Source organism: Panthera onca, chromosome C1, assembly GCF_046562875.1.
Source record: "Panthera onca isolate mPanOnc1 chromosome C1, mPanOnc1 haplotype 2, whole genome shotgun sequence".
Classification (NCBI taxonomy): Eukaryota; Metazoa; Chordata; class Mammalia; order Carnivora; family Felidae; genus Panthera; species Panthera onca.
In genome coordinates, this window is record NC_138346.1 from 29,770,278 (window position 1) to 29,789,903 (window position 19,626).

The 19,626-nt window shown below is 38.6% G+C and overlaps 1 protein-coding gene across 5 annotated transcripts in view; it reads right to left on the reverse strand.

Annotated features, from left to right (window-relative positions):
• ADAM23 (ADAM metallopeptidase domain 23) overlaps positions 1-19,626 on the reverse strand; it is a 186,007-nt gene that overhangs the window by 75,528 nt on the left and 90,853 nt on the right. For all 5 annotated transcript variants that reach the window (XM_078450954.1, XM_081796351.1, XM_060623189.3 and 2 more), the window contains exons 4-7: positions 17,111-17,174; positions 7,416-7,498; positions 6,148-6,211; positions 1,165-1,237 (exon numbers count right to left, since the gene is read on the reverse strand). In XM_078450954.1, the coding sequence (XP_078307080.1) occupies positions 1,165-1,237; positions 6,148-6,211; positions 7,416-7,498; positions 17,111-17,174 (284 nt within the window). The remainder of the gene's footprint in view (positions 1-1,164; positions 1,238-6,147; positions 6,212-7,415; positions 7,499-17,110; positions 17,175-19,626) is intronic.

Genomic DNA, 19,626 nt, shown 5'->3' on the forward strand with positions numbered 1-19,626 from the left:
AGCCAAACTATGAAAACTGCCCAAGTGTCCATCAATAGATGAATGGATGAAGACGACGTGGTATATATATATACAATAGAATATTCCTCAGCCACAAAAAAAAGAATGAAATCTTGCCATCTGCAACAACATGGATGGAGCTAGAAAGTATAATGCTAAGCAAAATAGGTCAGTCAAAGACAATTACCATATGATTTCATGCATAAGTGGAATTTAATAAACAAATGAGCAAAGGAAAAAAAAGAGAGAAAGAGACAAACCAAGAAACTCTTAACTACAGAGAACAAACTGATGGTTACCAGAGGGGAGGTGGCTGGGGGGAAATGGGTGAAATAGGTTATGGAGATTAAGCAGCACACTTATCATGATAAAAAAATAAAATAAAATAAAATAAAATTACTACGTGAAGAAACAGCAACATTGATAACATACGTCATCTCAAAATCAAAATAAACTAAGGTGAAAAAAGTATGCCAATCATTAAACATTTCACATCCTCATGGTCACAAATCTAATTCCATTTATAATTCACAAATTAATTAATTTATAATGCAAATATCATTTTCTTCCAAACATCACCCAAAATGTAATGAGCTGTTCAAGACTCATTAGAATATGCATATTTGACCTACAACCACCTGACCCTCAATATCTGAAAATTTGGGAGAATTTCACTGTGCTTAATTCATTTTAGAATTAAAAATAATGTATGGCATAAGATTTTGCATAAACTATCAAAGACTTTTGGCATTAATATACAGAAATAATATCAAATACCCCAATAATCCAAAAGAAGCTTTTGTCAACATCAGCGTGCTTAAGATGCCTCAGGCCCAGAGCATAAGAGAGAGATAATACAAATTGGCTAAACAGCAGTAAACTGCCAAAGAAATTTAAGGATGCACCTGACTGCAGATCACCATTAAATTTAGCCACACTCTCTGGTTCCTAACAGAGCTTTACTCCCGGGCTTCATATTTCGGTATTTCCATCAGCAATAACTCTCCAAGCCTCAGTACACGCCAGCCACAGGCAATGCCACTGCCCACCCACGTTGCTCGCCACTGACCAATTCCACCTCCCACTAAGCCTGCGTGTACTGAGCTCCACCAAGTCACGGCTCCTATTACACAATATAAAATGGCTATCTTAATTAGAACTTACTGAGATTCTTCATTTGCTTAGAATATTGTCCTGCCAAGGTTTTCTGGATTATATGTGGTCGACCTGTGCTTTTCTGAAACAAAAACAATGGTAGACAATTAAAAAGCAAGATGTGATCAAGCTTCTTTGGAACAGTGTTAGAACTTTCTACCATATCTTTCTGAAAATGGGAACATTTATATGCTAATATTTTAGCTATCAACAATGAAAAGCATGTCTTATTGAAACTTTAATTTTAAATAAAACAGAACACCATCCAATTGCTCCAGTGTAGATAAAAGCATAGTTTTATTAGCTACTTTTCAACTTCAGCTTTCTTCAAAGCAATGGATAGGAAACTCACAAAAAAAGAAACACAAATGTTCAACCAATATATACATACATATATATATATATATATATATATATATATATATATATAATGAATGCTTTAATACTCCTTCAAAATGCAAATTTAAAAAAAGACATACCAATTTTTGCCATCAAGTTGGCAAAGGTTTTTAAATTATGATAACCATAGTTAATTATGGTGGCAAGTTAAAAAGCACTCTCATACTCTGCTGATAGGAGTAAATTGGGAGCACAGTTCAAAGAGAAATTTAGCAATGTCTATCAACGACCTTGAAAATATTCATATCCTTTGCCCTAGTAACTACGCTTTTAGAAGCATCTTATTTCCATTACTATTATTACTATTAGCTTCCATTACTGAGTGCCTGTATGTGCCAGATACTATTAGGGTACACAGTACCTGATTTAATCCTCGCAAGAGATCTATATAACGCATATTTTACCTTTGTTTTACAAATAAAAATATTGCAGCCCAGAGAGATACATCATTCAGCTAAAATTCTATTACAGAATAATGATCCCATTTACTTTAAACATATATGAGAACATATCATTGAAAAACTGGAAGAATGTATACTGAAAGGTGAAGAGAAATTCTCTCTTGGGGATGGGATAATGGATAATTACCATGTAGCTAAGTATTGGCTTCTCTTGCTTTCCAGATTTCCTACAATGTATTAGTTTTAATCAGAAAAATAGTTATAAAAAGAGTGTTCTTAATAGATTACATAAAAGACTCACAACAATTAAGAGTTTTGCTACTCATTACTTGAGAGATAATATGAATTCTCATTAGAAATATCCCATCCATATTACTTGATTTATTGTAAAGCATACTAAAACCAATAATAATAAACTAAACATCAAAAAATCTAAATTCCAGTTTGGTAAATTCTTAATTCTGGTAACAAGTGAAATGATATCTAGAGCAATGAAACTCACAATTGGATTAGCAGCGCAATTTTAAAAACTGACTGATTTAAAAGTTTCAAGCACTGTTCTTTTCCCTCTCCCCATGTGAAGACGAGGGCAGATTGTTAATTGAACAGAAGGCAGGCAGTAAGGAGGAAGGCAAAAGAGAAAAGGCATTAAACATGTAACAATCAGCCCCTGAAGAATATGATTATGGGTATAACAACATAAAACCAATACTTGAAATACTATGACAATAACAATTTGTTTATAAACCTTTTCAACAGTTTATTAAACATAGTCATGTACATTTATGAATTCATCAAACCTGAAAAATTGACCTATTAGGGATGCACAGAAAAATGATCTTATTTTATATTTTTAAAAACTCTGAGGCTTAGGGAGTTGTTATTTTGGGTTTTTTGTTTTGTTCTTTGGGGGTCTGTTTAGGGTAACAGGACCATTCATCAATGCAAGAAATCAAAGCCAATTTTTGGCTGACCGAGTCAAATAATCTTGCCATATACAAGTTATTTCCCTACCACTACAGTAGGGGAAAAACATTTACTTAGTCAAAATGTCTTTATCAGGGGGTGGGGAGGGTGGAGAGTATCTTTGTTATCCAGTAGTTTTTAAATTTACCAGTTGAAAAACGATAAGGTTTAAGAAAACAGGTTTAAACATTTAAAATTTAATGGCATTTCTGTCTCAAATGTGAAATTTACAAGGTATTTACATATACATCGCCACGACAAAGAAAATACGTGTTTGTTCAATTGTGATTATCAACAGTCTAAATGACCAGTACCTGTCTCAAAACTTATTTTATCTACATGTGAAATCTCTAAAGAGAAAAAACTGTTCTCTCCTCCCCATCAAATGATTGCAATATTCTGACTCAATCACTCTCAGAATATTATCTTCCCATTAGCAGCTCTCTTCACTGCTATGACTCCCCTTATTGCCGCCTGTCAGCGTCTTCATCTCCTACCATTCTCCCCTTTGTCCACCCCTCTCCAACCAGCGGGGTTCCTCAAAGTTTCTACAACACGCTAGAAACAATCCTGCCTCGGGGCCTGGGCATTTGCTGTTCTCCTGGAATGTTCTTCCAGCTCCCTAATTTTTTGAAAGTCCTCCTTCAAAACTACCATCTCATTCCGCTCTTCTCTGGATGGTTAATATGAAGGTTTACTTCTACCTTCATATTTTGGCTTCATTTTTTTTTTCTCCTTAGCACGTACCACTGTCCAACATACAATATGTAATTACTTACTCATCCTGTTTATCGCTGTCTGCCCCCTGTAGACTAGAAGCTCCATGAGCCTCAGGCTCTATGTCTGTCTTGTTCACCACTTTATCCCCAGCATCTAAAATAGTGCCCAGCCTGTAGTTGGCTTTCACTACAATACCTAACAAATATAGACCAAATTTCAGATCTATTTACATTCTATTAGTGAGCAACACTCTTAAGAGTATATGATTTCTTGTTTTCCTAATTTTATTAAGATAAAATTGACATATAATGTTGTATACGTTTAAGGTGTACAATGTAATGATCTGCTCTATGTATATATTGCAAAATAATCTTCACAATGAGTGTGGTTAACATCTGTCATGTCACAACTACAATTTTTTTCCTTGTAATGAGGACTTTTAATACTTAATGTCTTAGCAGCTTTCAAATATACAAATGTACTCTGGTCACCAAGTTGTACATTATCTCTCAGAATTCATTTATCTTCTAACTGGAAGTTTGTACCTTTTGACCACTTTCACCTATTTCCCCCACTGGCTTCTGGTAACCACTAACCTGTTCTCTATTTCTAAGTTCAGTATTTTTAGATTCCATATATAAGCAAGATCTGTCTTTCTCTGTCTGACTTATTTCACTTAGCATAATGCCCTCATGGTTTCCTATCTAGGTTGCTGGCCTGTGCATAACTGTAGGCATCATTTTTTTTCCCTACCTCTAAAGATAACTAAATACTATCTAATATAATCATAGTTCAACTACACATTTCCCCACTGAAGATTCTTAGGCTCATAAAAGTTAGGTATATGCGTATACAATTATCTAAAGAAGTGGTGGTAATAAAAGCTAGTTTAAAGGAAAAGAAGATGGTCACTACAAAACAAAATGTCCTCTCTGCTCTATAGACTGGAAAGAACTGCCTTCACTTCCAAAAGCCTAGATTTGTCACCTCTTATCATCCCTTACTGGTGTGTGACCTGTTTGATGAGAAAAACAACTTTTGTGTTTCTGAGCTGCTGCCTAAGCATTTTACAGGCTGATAACCTTGCTCACACCCAGAGTCTGGACATTTAGATAAGAACTTGAGTTCAGGATTCCCACTCTCAGTTCCTGCTTTGGTTTTCCCAGGGCACCTTTTAAAATAACCACTTGGATACAGGAGTGCTGATGCATAGGGGCACTTGTACCCCAATGCTTATAGCAGCACTCCCAACAATAGCCAAATTATGGAAAGAGCCTAAATGTCCATCAACTGATGAATGGATAAAGAAATTGTGGTTTATATACACAATGGAGTACTATGTGGCAATGAGAAAGAATGAAATATGGCCCTTTGTAGCAACGTGGATGGAACTGGAGAGTGTGATGCTAAGTGAAATAAGCCATACAGAGAAAGACAGATACCATGTTTTCACTCTTATGTGGATCCTGAGAAACTTAACAGAAACCCATGGGGGAGGGGAAGGAAAAAAAAAGAAAAAAAAAAGGTTAGAGTGGGAGAGAGAGCCAAAGCATAAGAGACTCTTAAAAACTGAGAACAAACTGAGGGTTGATGGGGGGTGGGAGGGAAGGGAGGGTGGGTGATGGGTATTGAGGAGGGCACCTTTTGGGATGAGCACTGGGTGTTGTATGGAACCGATTTGACAATAAATTTCAAAAAAAATAAAAAAAAAAAAAAATAACCACTTGGAATTAATCCTGCTAAAAGTTAGGGACCTCTACTCCAACCACCTCATAAGTAATAGGTAGGCGCTTGCTATCCTGCTCTCTAGCCCTGGCCCACTCGTGGCCTGGGATGGAAGACTGCCCTGCCTCTGGCTTACTGCCCCACCACCCCAGATTCCAGGATCTGTATGTAATAAATCCCATGACTGTACTTCCCCTGTGTGAGTGTACTGGAACAGCATCGTCAATCCAAACAACCATGGATTTCACTTTCCTGAAGTGGGAGCTCAGATGCTAAGGGAGCCACCTGCTGAGCCTAAGTAGGTGGCTTGTGTTCCCCCATTCAGCAGGTCATAATCTGCATATTCTAAATTCAACACACCAGCACCAGCTTCTCAAAAGACCTGGGATGTGCAATTTAAACTTCAAAACTCACGGTGTCATTCTACGTTTGAAAAAATGTGTTGCATATAAATGCACACTGACATCCACTTAATATTCTTTATGGCTCAAAGGCAAAGATGATAAAAGAATAAAACACCATGGGGCGCCTGGGTGGCTCAGTCAGTTAAGCGTCCGACTTCGGCTCAGGTCATGATCTCGCAGTCCGTGAGTTCAAGCCCCGCGTCGGGCTCTGTGCTGACAGCTCAGAGCCTGGAGCCTGTTTCAGATTCCGTGTCTCCCTCTTTCTCTCTCCTCCCCCCTTATGCTCTGTCTCTCTCTTCTCAAAAATAAATAAATGTTAAAAAAATTTTTAAAAAAAAGAATAAAACACCATAAGGAAACTAAGGTCACAGACTTACTTCATCATGAATCAGCTCCAGTGGTTCTATCATATATACAAAGGTATTATCTTCAAACATACCACTACAAGACAAGAAACCACACAAGGAGAAAATTAATAAATATGGCAAACAGCAAGAAACAGCAAATGAGCTTCATATTGCATCTTTAAAAATGAAGAGTATATCTGGACAAATGTCTTTATACTGCCCCAAATCTAATGCATATATCTGTATGGAATCCCACTGTGGTCTCAGCACTATACTAGACAGCAGATAGGCTACAGGAAGTATTAAAGTGTATCCCACAAGCATACATATTATAAATGTTATAATTGATTTTTGAAACAAAATGGACAGATCAGATGATTAATCTGGAACAAGACTATTCATACAGTTCCAGTATGTCAAGTTATATAATTGCAGACAGTGTACAACTAGTACAAATTTCTTGTTACACAAATCCAACATCATCTATAAGAAAATAGGTAATCTGTGCATTAGAACAATCTAAAACCATCTGATTCTGGGGTGCCTGGGTGGCTAGATCAGTTGAGCCTCCAACTCTTGATTTCAGCTCAGGTCATGATCTCACAGTTCATGGGATCGGGCCCCACATGGGGCTCCGTGCTGACAGCGTGGAGCCTGCTTGGAAACCTCTCTCTCCCTCTCTCTTTGCCTCTCTCCCTCTCATTTTAACAAACTTTAAAAAAATAAAAAAATAAAACCATCTGATTCTGAAGACGAAAACAGAAGTATACTTATGGCTGCAAATCGTGAATTTCCATTAAGCAGTATGACTCTGTTGCATTTAATTTTGAGAGGTATAGCAAGATAAGATTTTCAAGATCCTTTTCCACCCCATGGCCACAACTAGATCCTTACATCAAGTGTTACTATTTGCATCCAAAAGGTGTTTAAAGAGGTTTTTCTAGAGACCGCCTTGAAGTCGATGTACGAACTTCTCTCTTTGGCCCCCCATCCTCACCTGACCAATACCACCTGACTGCTTGTCCTCTGGCACACACTTCTGGGAAACCTTCCTGGACCTTCCTGGTCACCCCATAAGTCCCTGATGCTCCCCTTCACAGTTCCAATTACCAGAATGGCAATTAAATATTAATCTGTGTAATCACTTGTTTCATCTCTGAATCTCCTGCAAACTTTAAATGTTAACAGAACATGGGACCAGCCCAGAAGATTGACTACAACAAACATCTGTGAAAGAAAAGATGGAAACAGTGAATGGATGAAAGCAAATCCACTCTCCCATTGAGAATCCCACATACTGAAGTCCGTTGCAGGTTGAGAGAGCTGCTCTGGAGTCCTTGACACCTCGGATGCTTCCGTGATAGTAACAGTGCTCCCCACCCTACAAAGCAGAAGGGTTAATTGATTAACAAAGCTTTCTTTGTCATCATTCACTCTTATAGAAGCTTCTGTGAACCAAAAGAATGGCAAAGATGGTCCTAGAAACTGCTCTTGGTTGATATGAAATCTGAAAAGGCACTAAGCAATTTTTCAGCTTTTCTATGATGATGTTGTGTTATTAAATTTAATGAAGGAGAAAAAAAACCATAACAGGAATAAAAAACCAAAGCAACTGGTACAACTTATGCACTTTTTGTAAACATGTAAGGGAGTAGATACGTACCTGATGTTGTTATGGAATAAGGTCTTCTACCTACCTGAGGAGAGACCCCAAAGGTGTTGCTAATAATTGTGATCAATGATGGAAAGCTACGTAAAACCTTATTATTTGTTTTCCTACCTTTTAAATTAGTTTAAAATTTTTTCGGAAGTATTATATGAACTTAACTTTCAAATTCAAGTAGTAACTACAAGGCCTATTTAAAAAAATAGAGCAGTTACTTTCTCCCTCTCTCCCTGCCTCCATGGCAACGATCTTTAACTCTTTTATCGATTTCTCCTACTGTTTGCCTATGTATTTCTCAATGGAATATTTATACTGCTACATCCTGGTTTATTTCACTTTAGAAATTATCTTCCTAATGTAGAATCTTGAAAACCTCTCTTGCTCCCAATACATGCCAATCCACATCACCAGTTTTTGGTTAAATTGGTATTTAGTGTTTTCATTATGACTCTGCAAATACTGTTCACAGCTGTGTCACTATGATTACATTTTCGTTCTTGGTCCACTTTTAACTTTTTGAGATGTTTTGATTCGTTTATTTGCTGGCTTATTTTCCCATGTATTGAGCACTGACATCTTTCTCATTGTCTGAAATATTATCTACAACTCCTCTCCTATGGTCAGACATATCGGGTAATTTATCACATGCATTTTACTCCTACAGACAGCCCTCTTGTCTCCCCTCAACCTCCGGCCAGGCCTGATGCAGAGCCACCAACCAGGAGTTCTGTGTAGGGTCATCTTGGGAAGTCTTCTGCCTCCCTTCTATATAGAATCCTAGACCCCCATGTCTTCTCCATCCATGGTTTCACCTTCCCTTTTTTTGAAGGTACACATCTTCTGGTACTTTCTTGAAAAAGTGATCATGGAAGATAGATTTGGTGAGAACTTGCACATATAAAATTTTCTTTTTCTATCTTCACCCTAGATCAATCATTTGGATGGGTAGAGAATCCTAGATTGGAAATTACTTTCTCTTGGCATTTCAACAGCATTGTGCACAACTTCTGATGTTGCTGCTGAGAAATGGACATTATTCTCATGTTAGATACTTTTTAATAAAATAGAATTTCCCCTTTCAAGAGAAATTGAGGGAATTTTACTTATCCCCATTTTTATGAAATCTCATAACATGCTTTGGAGCAGGTCTTTGCTTTTTCACTGTGCTGAGCATTCTGTCAAACCTTTTAATCAAGAAAATGCAGAGGCGCCTGAGTGGCTCAGTCAGTTAAGCATCTGACTCTTCGTTTCTGCTCAGGTAATGATCTCGAACCCCATGTCAGGCTCTGTACTAGCAGTGGGAACGGTGGTTGGGATATTCTCTCTCTCTCTCTCTCTCTCAAAATAAATAATGAACATTTAAAATTGTTTTAAAAAAGAAAATGCATGAACTTCAGTTCTAGGAAACCTTTATTATTTCTCTGATAATTCCCTCCTTTCCATTTTTCTCTATAAATGGAGCTCTTCTATTAGAGTAGAGAAGTGATGTCTGCCTGGCTATATGGCTGTAAGTGCCCTCCACACACACTTTCAATCAACCCTTCTGTTTTCATGTGTCTTCAATTCCTGGCTCTTCAATTGGCTTGCTTCTTCTTGGTTTTCCCCTAATGGAAATTAGCAGAACAGACGAAGCGCAAACCCCACAGTTACCCCTCATCCACCTGCTTTCTATCTCCCAAAATTTTATGGATACCTCTTGTCTGCAGTATTTTCTTCTCCTGTCTTTGTCCTTGTGGGTTTATATCCTTTTTTATTCTTTAACTATTATTTGAGTAGGTTAATGGGATGGAATAGAGATAAATATAAGCATTGAGTCCACTGTTTAACCAGAAGCTTCTTATTGGTTTTCTCAAATAGAATGTACTGGACACACTTTGACTTTTCTCGATGATTTACAGTTATTTTGATCACTGCTCATTATACTGTACTACCATAGTCTCAGAGGCTCGTCAGTGACTAAGGGTGCCTACCCATACATCAAATGACCACTCCCCAACCAACTCAGTTTCTTTCCTCCTCGAGACTATAATACACATTTCCAATGCTGGTTGTCTAAATTTTGTATTACAACCTTGTTAGTATCTTGTAAAAGGTTGCATTTGTATAGGGTTTGGTTCTCAAAAAGCAACCTTTTATATAAATATTGACGTGTATGTAATATGACAAGTTTTATTTGCATAGTCAACACTGGGACTTATAAGGACAAATGGTATCACACATCTCAGCAATTTGGGAATCCGGGTCAATATTCTGCAATTAAATTCCAAACTCTTCACATGATTCTAAAAACAACCACAGGGACCTGTAAATTCCATCAAACTGGTTATTTAGCACTTTGTATCACACCAAGAGACTATCTTAAGTCAGGTGATTATTAGAAAAGCATAGCAAACCCTGTCATAATTACCTGACCTTTCTAAGAAAAGCTATATTTCCCAGATTTTCCTAAAAATAATCTTTTTCTCCCAGAAAATATTTCCAAGTCCTTTCTTAGACTTAAGCTTCATTCACATTGGAAACTGAAGGTTGATGCTCTCTCAGTACAAAGGTCATTGCTAGTTGTTTTAATTAAGATAGGATATTATCTGAAGGAATTGTTTTGGTTCTCCATGTATATGAAGGTGAATCACCATATTTTCTGAACCTTAAATAAGACTTGAGGTAACATGAAATCCCTGATGTTTGTTATCATTAGAAAGCTTGAACATCTAAATTCTATAGTTATATTAAGCACTGTGAGCAATTTGGCAGACTCTAAGTTAGTATTTGGTAGTATTCGAGGATTTTCTGAGTTTCTTATTACTAAATTTATAAGTTTTTAAGAAACCATTACCATACAAATACTATTTGGCAACTCTCCAGATATATGTAGCCTTTTATAAATACCAGTGCAAAGGAACCTATTGAAGTATTTCATATCCAGTAAATCCTAACCGAGAAGAGGCATTTCCTCTTGGGTAACAGCGATAATAGTGCAAAGAGGCCACTCCCAGAGGCTTTGTGAGCAGTGACATTGGGTAGTCAGCTCTGGGGGTGCCTTCCACCCAAGGATCGAACCATCTTGAACACTCATTGTCTCACAGTAACTACTATCTCCATGTACAGATAGGGAGACACAGACAAAGTGCTAAAAGACTGCTAAAGACAGCAAGAAACCAAACTGAATGCCACGTTTTCAGGCTCTCGAGTTAGTGTTTCTTTCCCCAGTTGGGAAGGACTCAGACAGTTCTATAGCACTGCCCAGCCACTTCCAGATCAGCACTTGTGAGCGCATCACAGATCTGTGACTAGGCCAACAGCAGGCAGGACAACCCAAATGGGCTCATTCAGCACATGACATAAGTCTATATGAGTCCCCACAGGCATCAGCATATTCGAATTCAAAACTGTCCATCGGTTATTTAAATTCAACAAATACAGAGCATCTGATACATGGAAATTATTGGCCACTCGAAGGAACTTAAAAATCCTAGTACATATGCTCCCCAACCTACCACTGCCACACAGGTGAACACTCTGCAAGTCAGATAACGCTTAAATAATAGCAACTTTGCTCCAGGAGGTTTCCAAGCTCAGAACCCCATTGGAAACCACCAGGCCATTCCTGCAAGTAATGGAACACTGAGTGTGTATCCTTTAAAACACTTCCTAATCAGAGGTGGCTTGGGATGACAGCTCTGTGAGTCCAATGCTAATAATGTGTAGGGAGAAACAAAGATTTGGTTCCCTGGTATTATCGATCAAATGACGGAAACAGTTTGATTCTACTCACTTTAAATACAACCTATTGGACAATAGAACCTATTGTTTCAATTTGATTTATTCTAAAATTGCTCTACCTTTGTGTCTGTTTAACTAGCTCACCTGCACGTCAGTAAAGGTCTGCCAACCAGTTATTATTATCGTCATTGCTTAAAAAGCTCAAATAAACTCCTGCCCTTCTGGGTAAACATTTGAGAAAAAAACTACACAGGTCTTAACTCACGAATGTGTATATTTTGATATTCCAGGTGCTGAATATAATAATGAAATTTGACACTCTGTTCAAATGATCATTCTACATGCATATCTTTACATTCAAACTTATCAATCATCAGGGTCTATCAATGTATTTAACACGTCAGATGGCTGATAGCAAAAGAGAAAAAGGTATCTTTCCCTGGACACATATACCTGAATTTGAATACCTCAGCATAAGGAAACGAAAAAATTTTTTCAGAAAATCAGGGAACTTGCGACCCCAATACCAATTTAGTTTACCTTCATTAAACTCAATAGGAGAAAAATATTCAAGTATTAACACAGTTTAGCTGTACCAATGCTATGTAAATTTTTAACAGTTCATACAAAATTATCCTATTCAAACTTAAAATAGCTTTGTGAGGACCCACTGTTGTCTGCTCTCTTGAATTTTTTAAATTTCCCGGCCAGGAGCCATGCCCACAGAGGCTCATTTTCCTCCAATAGGAATCCCTGCCAAGAACGCTTCATGAAGAAGAGAGCTTGAACTGAGCCATGGTGATGATCTGATTTTAAAAAAAGCACAAAAACTTCTAGGAGGGTGATGTGATTATAGTGATAAAGAAAAGAACAAAGACAGGGATTTTTATCTGCGTGGTTCACTGATGTACATCCAGTACCTAGAACAGGGACTAGATCACAGTAAGCTAAATCGGTGTGTGTTTAATGAATACAGATGACTTATTTATGACCCTGAATGACAAGACCAATCTTAAAAGAGCAAAGGATTCACGTTTGTTGAGAAGGTGGGTACGTAAGTCCCCATTCCCCACCCGAGGGGTTATGTTTTCTTTAAGATATAACTGACAAGCCAGAAAATTCACCCTTTTGAAGAGTATAATTCAGTGGCCTTTAGTACACTCACAGAGTTATGCTACCATCACCCCTAATTCCAGGATATTTTCAGCACCTCAAAAGGAAATCTTGTACCCCTTAGCAGTCACTTCCCATCCCTCCTTACCCCAGCCCTTGCAGCCATATCCTACCTTTGGTCTTCATGGATTCGCCTATTCTACACATTTTAAATAAATGGAATCATATAGCATATGGCCCTTCATGGCTGGCTTCTCTGACTTAGCATAATGTTTACAAGATTCATCCATGCCGTACCTTGTATTCGTACTTCATCACTTGGGGCTGAATAGTATTCCCTTGTGTGACTATATCACATCTTATTTATTCATCAGTTGATGGCCATTTGGGTTGTTTCTACTTTTTTGAATAATTACGAATAAGGCTGCTGTTAACATCCACGTCCAAGTTTTTGCTTAACCCTATGTTTTCGGTTCACTTGGATATCTACTCGGGAGTTGAACAGCTGGGTCATAGGTAATTCTCTGCTTCACTTTTTGAGGAACTGTCAGGATGTTTTCCAAAGCAGCTCCAACATTGTACATTCCTACCGGAAGTAGATGAGGGTCCTAGCTCTTCATGTCCTCACCAACACTTAACTGTTGCCAGCACCTTGGTTACAGGTATCCTAGAGTGTGTGAAGCGGTACCCACACAAGTTTAAAAATCAAATGAGAGAGTGACCCAGGGCTGAAACAGTACCGAAACAGATCAAAGTGCCACCTTAATTTTTGATATACCAGAGGAGAGGATTAGCTGAGAATCCAGTAGGTCTGCTAATGCTTCACCCGTGAGGTGGCTACACTTACCAACCCAGGGGTAGACAACACGGAACAACAAACCCCCACCACCAACACACACACACACACACACACACACCCTGGGCTGCCACTGTGCAACTTAGAGTATGGAAAAGTACAGAAATTGTGCTCTTCCTATAAGGAAATGGACACCATGAAAGACAGGAATAAGAACTACACAGACATACCCAACTCCTTCCCATCAGTTGAACTGCTCTTCCTTCTAGGGTGGGAGTGAGCAAGGGGACAGGAAGAAGCCAGGGTGAGTAAACAGAGCCAGGAAAGGCCCTTTTCCCCACCCAATAATGATAAAGAGTAATAACGTAGAGGGAAGCAGGGATAGGAGTCCAGCATCAATCTGTTGAGGCTCACATTGCTGGCCAGCTGATAGTTCTTTTCATCAGCAGAATTGAAACCAAAGTATTAGTAAGCACTCAAAGTTATTGGTTCACGTAACAGGGACTTAATAGAAATCTGTTAAAGTTGAAAAGTACTTTTACACTCTCATACTCATACCTAATTCTTTTACAAGAACTAAAACGGTAAAAATTAACTCGTTTTTAGTAGGTTCATCAACAAAGTTGATCAACAAATCAACGAAGTTATTTTACCATATAGTGTGTGTAAAGCACCGTGTAGGAATTCTAACAAAAGCTCTTGCTCTGTGGAAGGCAGAACCAAAGTTCTTCCATATTCATACTGATGCCTGGCACCTATTCTATCCTGACTACTTAATTTGTTTACCTCTCCAGTTCCTATCTTTGCTCCACAAGGAAAGAAGTCCTTATACCCCACTTTTGTCCAATAAAAATAAAAGCCTAAGACATTGGTCTTTCTTAGCAAAAAGTGGGAACTAGGTAGAGGCTTGGTGGTGGTGAAGCAGGAACTAGACAAGCTTCTCCAAGGGGGGGATTCATCATTCTATCTGAAACTAATTTCCAGAATATTTTAAATGTCCACATTTATATTTAAGGTCAAAGCCAAATAAGCTTTGTATTCTTTCCATTTCTTTCCAAGTAATTCTTTCCAATGTGTGTGTGTGTGTGTGTGTGTGTGTGTGTGTGTGTATACAAATACTTTTGTCTAAATAGTTTGAAGCCTTTGGAAGAAAAGTTGCACGCTGGGTTGAAACAGGTTTAATGAACCTAATCATCTTTGCATGTTAATTTCCTTCACTGGTACTCTGTGAAGCAAAGAAAACAAAGATTTTCTTAACATGTAAGGCAATGTGAAGTTTAAAAAGAAAGTTTTAAAAACCGTGTGTAATTGTAGTGGGAGTGTGGTGGATCTAAATAAACTTTCAAAAAGAAAAACTATCAGTATGTACCAAAAGCCTTTAAAGAAAAGTACCAATTCTTTGACACAGAAAATCCCATTCTCAGAATTAATCCTTAAGCAATTATTAAAGATGTGCTCAACATGTATCAGGAGGGCCTTTCCTTATAATTATTTGTATAGTGAAAGTTTGGGAACAATCTAAATGTCTATTACTATGGGATTTCAAAATAAATTACGGCAAATTAATAGGAAAGAATATTATGTATTTTTAGAAATAAAAGTCTAGAGGATTATTTAATATGCTAAAATATTTATAATGTTATTAGCTTTCTTAAAAATTCTGCTTCAAGGGGCACCTGGGTGGCTCAGTTGGCTAAGCGTTGGACTTCAGTTCAGGTCATGAACTCACGATTCGCAAGTTTGACCCCTGCATTGGGCTCTGTGCTGACAGCTTAAAGCCTGGAGCCTGCAGATTCTGTGTGTGTGTGTGTGTGTGTGTGTGTGTGTGTGTGTCTGCCCTTTCCCTGCTTGCGCTCCCTCTCTCTCTCTCTCTCTCTCTCTCTTGCTCTCTCCCAAAAAGAAATAAAAACTTAAAAAAATTTTTTTATTTAATTCTGCTTCAAGATAGTGCACCATGTCAACTCAGTTTCTGGGGTATATATGTAAATATAGACACATAAAAAACAGACTGTTATGCTTAATTCATTATATTGGGAGAAAATAAGTTTGGAAATGTGATCTGTTTGGAGAAAATGAGGCATAAATAAGAGAAAAGCAATGAAAACGAAAACAAACTGCAGTAAACACTTCCTTTGCCAGAGTTTAAATGCCCTTTCTTTTAAATTCTAGTTATAACTGATATGAGATTCGATGTGTCTTGTTGATGACAAGGCTTCCTTCTGGGACCTCTAATAACCTCTGGAGGCCAATTAGCTACTCCGCTTCTAAAAAAAAACTGACTGAACTTGTTAGTGAGAAGTTTGACTCAGGTTACTGTGGCCTGCAAAGGTGGCTCCTTTGCTGAGTTCATAAAGTTCTCATGCAATCTTCTCTACTCCAGACTCATGATTCAGCATCCGCAGTGCTCGGGGCCCTGGCACAGCTGACGGAAGCTTCGGTTTGTACAAATGCCGGAAAGCACCGTTCCCGTGCTTGATTTAGCATTTCTGCTTGCTTTCCACAGCATTAACTTTTAGGGAGATTCAACAACCCCCAAGATGAAGCCTCAGGCAAGAACTGACAGAATAGTAAGAATAATAACTGAAGTCCTTAATCTGTGACATAAAATTCAGAGGTTTAAAACACACATCAAATTACAAATGTGCCCACTTAATTGCACAGTTGTAAATCCTGAGAAATTCCATAACCCCCTGGGCAGTGTTTACAATTAAGGTCACCCACAAATATTTGCTGAGAGGCTGTCACACTGGAAAAACCCAGTTCTTGCTGTACAACCCAGCAAGCCCACACATAAAAGGCCCACTTCTGCGCCAATACTCATTAGCAATATGGGGCAGGGGGAAGGAATCCAGTGTTTCCCACTATATTTTCTTTCCCTATTTCCTCTCCTGTACCTGTGGTATCCACCCTGCAGACACTGCTTAGGCTCAGTGGCACTCCGTAGACTTCCTACAAATCAGAGTCTCTGAATGTAGCCATTCCAGGGATTTTCATCCTGACTGGTGGAGATGACTGTCTTCCTTACATACAAACAACCTCATTTTAATCTAAACCTGCTTGCTCCTTATTGACATTCTGTTAAGAGAACAGCTAAACTCCAACTAAGGAAATCAAGTACCCAATTACCCTTGTATTACAATGCATGGGGGCCTTGAGTAGGTTGATTTGTCTTCTTTCGGCCTCAATTTCTTGCTTTGCACAACAGAAACAATAATATCCATCTCCCAAAACTGTTGTGAAGGTTAAGAGGGAGAGTGTTCCCTGAATCTCCCTTCCCCAACCTGACCTCTGCCCTTCTTGGGCACCAAAGTCACTTGGACTGAAGAGCCATTCTAGTAGTCCATCCAGTCTTATGGTTCAGATTCTATGACCATGAGTTGGTTGTCTACTCCTTGAAGGTATTGATATGGAACTGTATAGCTCTCCATACCATCCACTGACAGAAGATAACAGTATGTATAACCAAAACAATAATTATATCTTTATGGGCCTGAATCCGCAGAATCTCCAATGTTATCTCAAACATTTGTAAGTCTTAACAAATTTATCCTAAACTTATTTGAAATTTAAAAATAGTACCCTTGTACAAGAGAACAGATAATTTTATTGAGATAGACATCAAAACGATGCAGTGTGCAATGAACAATCCTATGATTGAGTATATTTATGCTACAGGATTCCCGTGTTATTAACCATACCTTAGAGTACTGTGGTTTCCCATTTTCATAGTGGATCTCCACATAATCAGAAGACAGCAAACCACTACAAAGGAAAGAAAATAGAGTGATTTCTGCATCTAAGACACTTGGAGGTTTAAAAATAATCAGCTCAATAGACGTCTGCAAGGAGCCTATAAACCACAAAGAGCTGCAGTCCACAATAAGAACAGGTTCTCATCAAAAGCCTCGACTGTTATCCAGGAACAAATCATTCCTCACTCTGTTTACAAAGACAAAATATAGATAACATAAGAATGAATTCTTTTTATTCACATGATGCATCATTTGACTGATAGGTTCACTGATATGGAACAAACAGAAAAAGCCAGTAACAGGAGGAGACAGACCCTATAAAAATCCCACAATTATGCTCTAAATAACTGGAATCTCAAAACATAATCACTGAGGAAAAGTATAGAGTAAAAATATTTTAGGCTTTTCAGGCCACATAGTCTCCGTCACAACTACTCAACTCCTCTGAGTTAGCACAAAACCAGACACAGGCAATGTAAACAAATGAGCATAGCTATATTCCAACAAGACTTCATTTATGCACACTGAAATACGAATTTCACACAATTTTCATGTGTCATGAAATTGTTTCTTCTTTAATTTTTTCAACCATTTAAAAATGCAAAAAAAAAAACATTCTTAGCTTGAGGACTGTACAAAAACAGGTATGCTAGATGTGGCCTACGGGCCATAGTTTGCCAACCCCTAGAATAAAATGACAGTTAACAACATAGACTTTGAATCGGGCAAAGCAGAATTTAAAGCCTAGCTCGGCCCCATATTGGTGGTGTGACCACGGGCAAGTTACCCACCTCAGCCTTTCCATGAGTCAAATGGAGGCGACAGAGAGTACGAATCTCATGGGATGTTGGAGAGTTAATGAAAGCACATGCATGGCTTAGCCCAGAGCTCAGCACCAAGTACGTGCTCAGCAATGAGCGCTCTGAGGCCATCACTGCTTTTATTTCAATTCAGCTTCTTCAAACACATTTCTCCCTACACATGTGGGGAATGCAAAATACGAGCCACGCAAAGAGCATGGCACTATTAGGGCATCCGGGTTCCTCTCTGGGCTCTGCGACTACAAATGCTGATGACAAATGATGACTCACATGTGCTGACCACTCACTATGTTCGGGCACTGCACAAGGGCTATAAAGAGTTCAATTCATTTCATCCGAATGGTAAGTGGAGGACAAAAGTAGGCTCTACCATGTATGAGCCAGATGTGTGCCCTAATTTGAGGCCTCCACTTGCCTTTCTGCAAAAGGATGGGCTGGAGTAGATGATTCCTCAGGTCCCTTCCTACGCTGACATTCTATTTTGTATGGTTCTGCCTACGTGTAGGTTTTCTTGGTAGGAAGTCTTGACACTACTTCTTTAACAGAAGTATGGAAGAACTCAGTGGTTTTGCATCATTTTGAGAACTGCACCTGATGCAGTTCTAACATGCCCCAGTGAGGAAGGCTGGAGGCAGCCTGGAGCCAGTCAACAGAGGGGGAGGCCCACATGTGCATTCAGGATAGTCCCCACGTAAGCCGAAGGCCAACCTTTACAACACAGAAATAAGGCAGATGCTGGTACGCTTTTCTACTGAAATTACTAATCAAATGTATATCTACTGATGTTTCTACATTTGAAACTAAATTATGGGTACATCTACTCATTCCCTTTTAAAAATCTTGGGGCACCTGGGTGATTCAGTTGGTTGAGCATCTGACTTTGGCTCAGGTCACGATCTCACAGTTCGTGAGTTCAAGCCCCACGTCGGGCTCTCTGCTGTCAGTGCAGAGCCGTCTTTGGAGCCTCTGCCTCCCTCTCTCTCCCCCTCCCACTCGAGCTCATTCTCTCTCTCAAAAATAAACTTTCTTTTTATTAAATCTAAGTAAGAGTCAATGTAAGGACATCTTAATTCTATGTACTTAAAAATACCTGACAGGGTGTAGAAACTTGTTTCATATCTAGTTAATTAAGTCAGCTACCAGCACTATGAATATACATAAACAAGGCTATTGATGGTAACATTTCTCTGAGGAGGCAGAGGGGCTTCACTAACTACCCTCTAATTATCTCTCTCTGCATTATTTTCAAGATTCTCAACCACACAATCACTGAAGCATGTCTAAGAGTTGAAAACAAAGTTATTTGCTTGTGATGACAAAGGTATTCTAACCATTGACTGCCAAATCTGATAAAGGTCACTTTTTTTTTAATGCTTACTTTTGAAAGAGACAGACAAAGCATGAGCAGGGGAGGGGTAGAGAGAGAGGGAGACACAGAATCCGAAGCAGGTGCCAGGCTCTGAGCTGTCAGCACAGAGCCCGACATGGGGTTCAAACTCACGAACCATGAGATCATGACCTGAGCCGAAGTCAGTTGCTTAACCGACTTAGCCTCTCAGGTGCCCCTGATAAAGGTCACTTTAATTATCCTACTTACCCCTTTTAAAGGGCTTTTCCCTCACTGTGGACATCTAACATCTC